This window comes from Neofelis nebulosa, chromosome 11 (assembly GCF_028018385.1).
Source record: "Neofelis nebulosa isolate mNeoNeb1 chromosome 11, mNeoNeb1.pri, whole genome shotgun sequence".
Lineage (NCBI taxonomy): Eukaryota > Metazoa > Chordata > Mammalia > Carnivora > Felidae > Neofelis > Neofelis nebulosa.
In genome coordinates this window covers 89,437,315-89,448,036 of record NC_080792.1, presented here as the reverse complement: position 1 = coordinate 89,448,036, position 10,722 = coordinate 89,437,315, and the positions used below count along the sequence as shown (strand labels likewise).

At 43.0% G+C, this 10,722-nt stretch overlaps 1 protein-coding gene across 2 annotated transcripts; it reads right to left on the bottom strand.

Annotated features, from left to right (window-relative positions):
- Window positions 1-421: 421 nt before the first annotated feature.
- Window positions 422-10,496, bottom strand: TMED2 (transmembrane p24 trafficking protein 2). 2 transcript variants are annotated; one of them, XM_058691447.1, is made up of 5 exons: window positions 10,213-10,496; window positions 8,548-8,740; window positions 8,119-8,139; window positions 5,030-5,137; window positions 422-1,951 (listed from the first exon to the last, which is right to left on the bottom strand). In XM_058691447.1, the coding sequence occupies exons 1-5, from the start codon at window positions 10,390-10,392 to the stop codon at window positions 1,827-1,829; spliced, it is 627 nt and encodes a 208-aa protein (XP_058547430.1). In that variant the 5' UTR covers window positions 10,393-10,496; the 3' UTR covers window positions 422-1,826. The 2 variants fall into 2 exon arrangements, with proteins under 2 accessions (XP_058547430.1, XP_058547431.1); XM_058691448.1 differs by lacking the exon at window positions 8,119-8,139 and having other exon boundaries at window positions 10,213-10,495.
- Between the last annotated feature and the right edge of the window lie 226 nt (window positions 10,497-10,722).

Here is a 10,722-nt window from a genome sequence, read left to right as displayed (position 1 = left end):
CACACAAAGAAAGCTAATATTGGGTTCCTACTTATGATCCTCAAGTTTATAAACCTAAGAAGTGACAATTTGGGGTGCCTGGGTGGCTCAGGCGGTTAAGCATCCAACTCTTGATTTCGACTCAGGTCACGATCTCACATGGTTGTTCATGAGTTCAAGCCCCACGTCGGGTTGTCGCTGACAGCGTGGAGCCTGCTTGGGATTCTCTCTCCCCCCGCTCTCTCTCTGTCCCTCCCCCATTCACTTGTGTAATCACCAGAGCTCTCTCAAATTAAATAAACAAACATTAAAAAAAAGTGACAGACATTTATCAGGCATGATAACTCAGAAAACATGAACGTGCGTCATTTGTGATATGAATAGAAAGCTGGTACTTTAACAAATGTTATTTAAGCATTCATATGAAACAGAATACTAAGACTGTTTTTAAAAAGAATTGTTTATTTACTGAACCTGGGGCAGATTAGATACACAACCAATTTTAAATGTACATCTTTTAATTCAATTTTGAAGTGTTTTCACACACACCCAAAAAAAAAAAAAAAAAAAATTGGAGTTGCAACAGCTGTCTTAAGGTAAAATACAGTCACCCTAAAACGGTTGCAGTATTTTCACCCAAGGTCGAAAAATTGTTTATCCTGAACATGAAAACCTGTAACAAATTTAAATTAATTATATAAAACTCGTTACTTGTAGTTTTCCCCTTGCAAAGATCCAAAAAAAATGTACAAGTAACTAACATACATCAGTCACAACATAATCCTGGATCACCCCCACACCACAACCAGATGCGCCTTTAATTTTAAACCCATCATCAGAGACCAAGAGAAAGTCATGTCATTTTATACAAAACAAAATTCACATGTGCCAAAAAATAGAGACCCAAGAAAAACAAAAACAAAATCCTAGTACTGACAGTGATGTTCAGTACCCTAATTAAACAGTGGCCAAAATGCCACGGATCAAGCATAAAATAGTGGCTGTATATCACTGCAATGAAATCCAAGAGGCTTTAACCCTTTGGCATCAAAAATCCAGATGTTTCCAATTGCACGAATGCACACTCCCTACATGCCAAGAGTGGAGAAAGTGGGTGTGCCAGCACAGAAAGAAAAGAGCTACCATTTGCTGCAACACCCAGAGAACTGGCTTTAGGAGAGACTTCTTACAAGGTTAGGCAGAAACCAAAAACGGTTATTAGCTGCTTGTGTCATCAACCTAATCGGAGGTGATCGAGTCCTTAGGTTCAAAATACAAATTTAGGGGGGGAACACGTTGTTGGGGAAGTCTTATCTTCAAAGCAAAAACAAGACAGACAGGTATAAAAGTAACAACCTGGTGACACCCCAGTCAGAGCGCTGCCAACAGGCTGAGTGGAAAATGTCAAGATTCAGACTTGTTTCTCCTAAGGACTCAACAAAATGAATCTTTAATGACTTGAACTGCAGGTAAGGGATCCAAAGTCATTTTAGTGAAGTACTATCCGTAAAGTACTTGTCTGAACAAACTGCATTTTATCATGAAAACAAAAGGAAAATAGATATAACAGGGACTATATGCCTGTATTTCACTTACAGTGTTTGAGTTCTGAAAGGCCTATATAATGGAGGCAGAATTCAAATAAGAAATTATGCCAATCAAGTGTCAAATTTTCACTATAACTTTCCTAAGAAGGTGTTTTCCTCCAATATCTATTAATCACAAAGAAACATAAGCTGTGAATGTACAGTTCTGAAAATAAAAATGTAGAAACTAATGACATTATTATGACCCAGATGTTTGGTAAACAGTGAATTATGATTTTGAGATCATCAGGAAAAGGCTTTTTAAACAACCCTCCGGACTTCAAAAAATCTCTTCAGGTAGTAGATCTGTCCCAATGTCATGGCAACTAGAACAAGAGCTTCAAAGAAGGACCAAAGGACCACTCTGCTGTTTGTGTTGTCGTTGACTGTGAGGACAAACAAACAAACAAAATTTAACACCAAAAAAAAAAAAAAAAAAAAACGCATAAGCATCATAAATCATCCTAGTCTTTAGGGAAGGAATATTTTGCACACCATTCAGAGTACTCTAAATATTTTTGTCTTTTGTCCCCAAGCAACTCGACAAACTTAGAAGCAGAAAATTTTAGATTTAAATGGGACCTTAAGGATTCATGGGGTATGGTCAAGCCTGTTCCACTTATCTATGGGGAACAGGGGGGGAAAAGTGACTTTAACCTCTAGGGTTAAAACCCAATACAACCTTCTTTCTCCCTCCCATTAAAATATTCCTACATTATAATCCTTTTTGCTGAATCAGAAAACGGACTTAAAAAAAACTAAGAGATGATTTCAAGATCATACAGTTACCCAAAAAGCACTACCTACCAAGTCAAAATGTGTCAAAGTGACTTTCTCCTTAAACACGTATTTAACAAATATTGAGCATCAATGATGCACTTGGCAGCTGCTCCAGATGCAGGAGGTTCTCAGTCTCACGGACCACCACTAGCGGTTACTACCGACCTGGAACCAGTTTCACGATTTACCCCACTCTTAAGCTAAGGATCTCATCCTTAAAGTAACAGCCATGACCACTCTTTACTAATTTATTCTGAAGCTCAATCTATGTCATATTCTTTCACATTTTCCATCAAATTCTACAGCCCTAATTGTTTTTAATTACTAGGCAGTTTCTGATTTTTCTACAAATGGCCAATACTAAAAACAATTATAATTAGCAAGACAGTAACGGTATAAGTCAGCTGAGTGCATATTTTTAGATATATGTGTATCATTTGTAAGACACTGACTAAAATTAAAATAGCTAGTGGGGGGCGCCTGGGTGGCTCAGTCGGTTGGACGTCCGACTTCGGCTCATGTCACGATCTCGCGGTCCGTGAGTTCGAGCCCCGCGTCGGGCTCTGGGCTGATGGCTCAGAGCCTGGAGCCTGTTTCCGATTCTGTGTCTCCCTCTCTCTCTGCCCCTCCCCCGTTCATGCTCTGTCTCTCTCTGTCCCAAAAATAAATAAACGTTAAAAAAAAAAAAAAAAAGCTAGTGGACTGACAACCCCTCAAAAAGAAGTGAAAAGCAATGGACAAGTTCCCAAAAAGATAACTTAGCTACTAAAAAGTGTGGCTTTTTTCCCCCAAGAGTAAGAAAAGACACACACCCAAAAACATTATTAACTAGAACTCTAAACAATCACCCAAGCTAAAATTTTAGTACTAACCAGGGCATGAAGTTTATACTTCTGCTGAAGACTTAGTAACCAGTATCTAGCATACCTGTGAATGACTAGCTTTTCAAGATTTGTGTCTGAAAGGGGAATGGCTGAGTCAACACTTCAAAATCTTAACCAATCATGTAAAAAGAAGTATTTCTCCCTTCACTTCGCTTAGAAAAGTGTGTATATAAGCCACTGTCCTCACACTACTCACACATCTGCCAGACCTAGAAGATCTGTTATTACCACAACACTGCAGTAGGGGAAAAAAAAAAAAAAAGTCTCATTACATTCATTTCTAAGGAGCAAGTGCTACGGAGAGATGTACAAAAACCAAACAACATCATGGGAACTATTTGATTTGCAAAAATAAACAGAATGCCTAAAATTATATTTGTCAAACAAACACAGGAGCATCTCCGCGCAAATAAGGTGTGAAAGAATAAGGCTGGATGTCTTCTACAGACCAGAAGACAGGTGCTCCCTCTGGCTGCGGTGTTCCCAAGAACTTCCCATAACCTTGAAGCCATCAGGTCTGAACTGGTTAAAACAAAAAGCAATGAAAGCTCTTGGACCTCAGACTCTGCTCGGTGTCCTTCTCATCCCAGAATGGGCTGGCCCCTGGTGGTCAGCAAGGTACTCAACAAATAGGTCCCTGCCTGGTGAGGGCGAAAAGGTGGTGATCCCAGAGGAACAGATTATGAGTGGAGGCAAAGACAAGGAATCATGGTGGAAGAGGCAGGGGTGCATGTACACAAGCCTTGGCCCACCTCACGCCCCAATCCATATCAGCGAAAACACGGGCTCCATATCAGCGAGAACAGGGGCTCTCACTTTTCCAGCCTGTTGTGGTTTTTCATCACTCTCCCATACAAGGGCAAAGTGTGTGCTCTAGGTCCCGAAGGCTCATTTCCATATGTGGCAAGGAGAGATGTAAGAGGGAAGGGGGAACACAAACCACACCTTCAAGAGGTTCAGCCTGTGCCCACTATCCCTTAGAGTCACTCTTCTCTCCACTCCCTACCCCAACCTCGAACAGACTCCTGACATAAAGCACTTTGCATTCACAGACAAGCTTGCTCCTGTGCAATCTACCCCCAAGAACTATTTGGAGGATGAAAAAACACCGAACCATAGATGTGGACCTGGATCTAAGATATGGTATCTGGTCTGTGTGTCAATATGGTACATCTTAATTTTACGTGCAAAAGCACAGCATAGTGCTTAAGGCTACATCATGGGCTTTTGCGACTAAACATGGGGTTCCTTCCAGCCATCACTGCTTCCACAGACAAATATACTCCCCGTCCCCAGTTTACAAATTTAAGAACCCAAGCTGAGCTTCACCTGGTGGCTGCCTAGATTCACACTTTAGTGCTATTTTATCTAAATTAAACGTTCCATGTTAGGGAAAAAGCTAACCTTTAGCATATAATAATAATATTGGCACAGAAATTTCAAAATATGTGATTAAAAACCAACCATTTCACAGTTTTCTTTTCTGCTTTAGGAAAACTATCACTGAATATTCCTTAGCTGACCATAGATTTTTTAAAACTCTTAAAAGCTCGTGCTAAATCTTCGCAGCATTTTTCACTTTAGATTTAGTGTCCCAATAATAAACTAGTCCAATACAAAACTCTACAAACATGTACTCAAAAGATACCTTTGAATAGGTGCTTTTTTTAAATCAAGGCTTTAGTAAGATAATGTTTGTAAAACATTCACATGAGGAAAATATAAACAAGCTGTTGAGAAATACACCTTCACAATTTCATGGCCACCAAACACTGCTGCAAAGTGACGGCATTAACTTACTCGCTCTGTGTATCCTCTCCCGGACTTCCATGTACTCCTGTTCGTGTTTCACAGCTGTCATTGCCACTGCCAGCTCATTAATCATTTCTTCTAGCTTGTTCTGGTGAGCTACAGAAAAATTTGAAAACAGATTGGCACATATTTGGCAATCTCCTTTTGAAAAATACTTTTAAAGCAATAGTCCTCAAAATATTCCTTAGAGAAGCCATGTAAAAGAAGGTGTTTAGAGATGGCTCAGACATCACTTTGGACTACTGATGACCATTTAATTCTCAAAGCATTTTTTAAAGTTCATTCCCAGTACAGAAACCTCTTTCAGGGTGGGAAACATACTATGTAATACTTACTAACTAAGGGAGAACAGTTAACCCTAAGAAATCTCCTCTAATGAATTGTTGCTAAGTTCACTATACTGACTGCTAACTGAAGGGAAAAAAAAAAAAAGACGGGGGGGGGGGGGAGAACAAAATATAAAACAAACAAAATTCCTAATAATCCTATAAATAACAATATTTAAACTAAAATAAAAATCTATGCCTTAGAATCATATAACTCTAATGTTAAGAGCAATAGCATTAGAATCATATAACTCTAATGTTAATTTAAAAGCGGCATCAAAACAGACTTTTAATCTCAATGAAGCTGAGTGTAGAAAAACCTGAAAACACTCTTGAAAAAATTCACACCAAAACTCAAACATTCTTCTACGAAACTCAAAGCAGTAATTTCACTACAGTGGGGAATGCCAGGCATTGTAAGTGAAAAAACAAGCTCACAACTGCACAAGGTTTAAAATCAGGTATTCTTTTTAGCCAAAAATGAATACAAGGTGAACGGACAGTTCTGAAGAATAAGTGTATGCTTCTAGATATTGCTAGAAAACAATGTTTTAGGAACATTGTGACAATGAACAAAACAGTTAGGAAAAAAGTATATACCACAAGAGAAAATTCCCACTGGAGGGCCCCTCCCATATGAAGGTAGTTAGGTTGGAATCTCTAATCATCCCTCTCTAGCTTCACTTTGAAAGCCCCAAGCGTGATGTGACCTTAGGAGCAGGGCTTCTCATGAATGGCACTGTTGACATTTTGGAGCAGAAAATTCTTTGTTGTGGGGGGCCTGTCCAGTGCACTGTAGGATCTTCCATCCAGCCATGAGAATCAAAAATGCCTCCAGATAGGGACACCTGGCTGGCTCAGTTGGTAGAGCATGCGATTCTTGGTCTCAGAGTAGGGAATTCAAGCCCCACGCTGGGCATGGAGCCTACTTAAAAAAAAAAAAAAAAAGTCTCCAGATATTGCCAAATGTTCCCTTGGGGGGCAAAAACTGTCCCTTGCCTGAGGACCACTCCTTTAGAGTAAGGTTTGATTTCACAGCTTCCATTCGTCAACATTAACAAAAGCAAGGATTTTAAATATCATGCTAAAGGATTATTTAAGAATTTTTTTTTTTTAATTTTTTTTTTTTTCAACGTTTTTTTATTTATTTTTGGGACAGAGAGAGACAGAGCATGAACGGGGGAGGGGCAGAGAGAGAGGGAGACACAGAATCGGAAACAGGCTCCAGGCTCCGAGCCATCGGCCCAGAGCCCGACGCGGGGCTCGAACTCACGGGCCGCGAGATCGTGACCTGGCTGAAGTCGGACGCTTAACCGACTGCGCCACCCAGGCGCCCCAGGATTATTTAAGAATTTAACACTCACATTCCTCAACCAATATTTTCTAAATTTAGAAAGGACCAATTTCCAGAAAATGAACAAGCACAAACCCCTTCAAAACTCCTAATTCTCCTTGAGTTAGCCAAGTTCTACGCCGTAAGTGGCCCCGAAAAGCAAGCACAAGAATTACTAAGTAGTAGGATTCTCTAAATTCTACAGATTTCAAAACCTAACAAATACTTTATTTTTTTAATGTTTATTTATTTTTGAGAAAGAGAGAACATGAGCATAAGAGGAAGAGAGGGAGAGAGAGAGAGCGAGAACACGAGCATAAGAGGGAGAGGGGGAGAGAGGGAGAGGGGGAGAGAGGGAGAGGGGGAGAGAGGGAGAGGGGGAGAGAGGGAGAGGGGGAGAGAGGGAGAGGGAAAGGGAGAGAGGGAGAGGGAAAGGGAGAGAGGGAGAGGGAGAGAGAGGGAGAGGGAGGGAGGGAGGGAGGGAGAGAGAGAGAGAGAGAGAGAGCGAGCATGAGCATAAGAGGGGGAGAGGGAGAGAGAGACAGACAGACAGACAGACAGAATCCGAAGCAGGGTCCAGGCTCTGAGCTGTCAGCACAGAACCTGACATGGGGCTCGAACTCACAAACCGTGAGATCATGACCTGAGCTGAAGTTGGACACTTAACTGAGCCACCCAGGTGCCCCAACAAATAACTTCTTTATGATGTAAGTACCCTACAAACTGCTTAATATCTAAAACAAATATTATCGCGTTAACACTATGAAATGTGTTGCACTGCTAGTTTCCACAAATCCTGATGTACGCCGTGCCCCCTCCCCTCCAAAAATCCAAATGTGCTGGTTCTTGGTAACCAATTCCTCCAAAAGACTCAATTCAGGGTTTGTTGCTGGTCAGTAGAGAAATATAGATCAATCTAGCTGCAACATATGGCTGAAAGAGCCTTTCTCACCATATCTAGACACAGCTTCTAGAACTGGAATTCACGTCCAACCAAATTTCAAGTTAGAAAACTATAATAATGGTAAAAACAAGCCAACGAAGTACTCCCTAAAAGTCAACAGCACCATTTGCCATTAGCTACGTTTAATTAAGACTTTTACTCCTCCAGTTACAATTGAATCTTTTCACCCTCAACATTCATCTAAAAGAAACAAAGTATGATGTTACTACTAAAATGTCAATCCCTGTATTTCCAATGCCATTAATTTAAAATGACCTAACCTGTACCTCCCATCATCCAAGTAAAAACCACAGAAAACAATCAGTCTAAAACTCTAATTAGTTGTAGGGGTTTTGTAATTAAGAGAAAAAACACTCTCGTGCGAACAAACGGGTTAGAATGAAGGAAAGCAGAAATTAGCAGCAAACAAAAACACGCAAAAAGACAGGATGCTGTCAAAAGACAATCTACCTACCATCCCAGGTATCTCCACCACCTAAAGAAAAGCGTAAAATATAAACACACACAAAAATAAAACAACAAAATTTAACCAAACTAGTCATGTATAAATGAACAATAAACAACAATGTATATACCAGGATTAGCAAATCCACACAACCACCTAAAGCACACATAACCTACATGCTTACAAAAGCACAGAATGACTAAGAAAAGTTGCAAGAGACCGTGGTAAAGAACTGAAATATGAAATTCCAGAAAAGTATTTTTGTTAAGTAGGAGTCCTGGAGAAATAAAAAGTATGTATCACAAAAGCTTTTGGTTTTAAAGACGGTGAATGAGCCTCGAATAAGAAATCAAAATAAACGCTCCATTCAGATGAATAAAAACGTACACAATGTTAATTCTTAGAACGTGATAGAAGTCTTCTGAATGTTCATCTCACCTTCTGTCTCCATGTCTTGTCCTTTGGGGGCCTCCCCAATATCAATGGTGAACATCACTATTTTTGGAGTCATAGTAGACATCCTATTGCTGAAACAAAACTTGTATGTTCCATCCATGTGAGCAGCAAATGTGTATTTCCCACTGGACTCTCGGTCTCCTTTATAAATTCCTTTATTATCAGGCCCTGTAATCTGGAGGCAGGAAAGAAACGCACATCACAGAAGATTTAAAACCATACTTCTCCGTAAGCGGTGTTGTCGGCAGTAGGATATTCGCTAAGAAAATTTAACTTTCACTTAGTGACAGTAACGTCTTTGGGCTGCGGTCTCGCACTTTTGAAACAAAGCTGGACTCGATGGCTCCCCAAAGCACCTTTCAATTCTGAGTACGTACGTTTCGTCTGTCCAACCTAAACATCAACTCCTCAGAAACAGAAGAGCACCGTACACGTTGTCTCCAACTGGCCTGTATCAGCAACACACATGCAAATTCAACCACTAACACCAAAACATGAAAAAGTATCTTTAAAACTAAAAAATCTGAGCAAGCTACATTTCTAGGTTTCCCTAAATGATTGCTGCAAACCAGTGTAGGAATCTGCTTTATCTGAGATGCCAGAAGGCTTCAGAAAACGACTAGACTGGAAATTAAGGGACCCGTGTTCTCATCCATCTGCTACACATCAGCGGTTAGGCTTTGGTCACCCTAGTTCCTCGTAGAGAGCGTGCAAAATCTGGAGACTGGAATAACTGGCCTTTAACGTCTTAACTAATTTTATCAGTCACTCCTTCCACTATCCCCTTATTTTCGGGCTTCACTCTTACTGTGTCGTTCGTGCCCAACTCTGCTGTTCACTGCCAAATGGAAAATCCTAGAACCCAATTAATCATGCTAACAGTGAACTTAAGTATTACTTACATCTGGTTTCCTAAATAAATAAGTAAATAAAACGCGAAACACTCTTTTGGTTTAAAAAAAGGGGGGGGGGGGGAGGGTATAGGAGGAAATTCAGGGACGCTAGTTTCCTAAAATAATTTCCCGTTTTCTCCAGATACTTTATCTGTAATCATCACGCCTAAAATGAATGACCCAACTCCGGCTTTCCCCTAGCCAGAGACGGCAGAAGGAGGTATCTGGAAGTCTGCATGAAAAGAGGTTAAACACTGAAGCTGTTTCTACGAAAAACAAAGAAATGCACAACGCAAACGTCTGCCTAGCCTCCGTCAGTGGCATTCGCTTTACTTTCTCCAACACTAATCCGTAACACGACGGAATGCAGCTGCAGACCCAACGAGACCGGCCCTCGGCTAGGCGCGACACATGAAGCGTCGCCTGGGCCCGGAGCTGACACGCGGCGCCTGGTCGACGAAGCTCAGCGACAGGTTCCACGGGGAACCCGCCGTCCAAACTGAGAACGCAAAGCAACTAAGCAACGGCTCCCTATCCGCGGGGCATCCCGGGGCACGGAATCCCGGCGGGCCGCGGGGGAAAGGGCCGTGAGGGGGTCGCCCGGGCGGAGGCCAGACGGCGGCCCGGGCCCCTCCCAGCGCTCGGACAGCGGCCTCCACGCCCCGCGCCCCCGCAGACCCAGCGCGGGCCCCAGCGCCTCCAAACCCCGAACCGCCGCGCGACCCCGCCTCGGCCGCGGGCAGCGCGCCCGCACCTCCACGTCGATGTCCAGGAAGCCGCCCTCGGCCACCTCGAAGATGAGGCCCATCTTGGTGCCCGAGGTGACCCGCTCGAAGAAGCACTCCTCGGCATGCGCGTCGATGCTGACGAAGTAGCCCGAAGCCGTGGCCAGAAGAGCGGCCAGGAGCACCAGCAGCTCGGCGAGCGTCACCATGGTGGGGCTGGGGCCGAAGCCAGGACCGGGACCGCGGCCTCCAGAGCCGCCGCCGCCGCCGCCGCCGCCACCGCTGCCTCTTCAGCCGCCGCCGCCTCTGCTCCGCCCCTTCCGGCTGCGCCACCCGAGGGGGCTGATGCGGGCGCCGTGGATTGGCGGGCGCCGGCAGCTGCCACGTAACGGACGCACGGCGGCCGCGGAGGGACAAGGCGGCTCCGCGCACCCCGAGCCTGGATGGTGGCTCTGAAAGGCCAAACATCGTTGTCCCCACCATCATCCCTTTCGCGCGCAGGCTAAGTTTCACGTGGACCACACCAGAAAGCGACAGTA

What these genes read in the sequence shown, in the direction of transcription:
- TMED2 (XM_058691447.1), bottom strand. Translation starts at nt 10,392, where the DNA reads ATGGTGACGCTCGCCGAGCTGCTGGTGCTCCTGGCCGCTCTTCTGGCC. An exon ending in TCCTGGACATCGACGTGGAG is followed by an intron (nt 8,741 to 10,212) that starts GTGCGGGCGCGC and finishes TCCTGCCTCCAG; the next exon opens with ATTACAGGGCCTGATAATAA. An exon ending in ACAAGACATGGAGACAGAAG is followed by an intron (nt 8,140 to 8,547) that starts GTGAGATGAACA and finishes GCTTTTCTTTAG; the next exon opens with GTGGTGGAGATACCTGGGAT.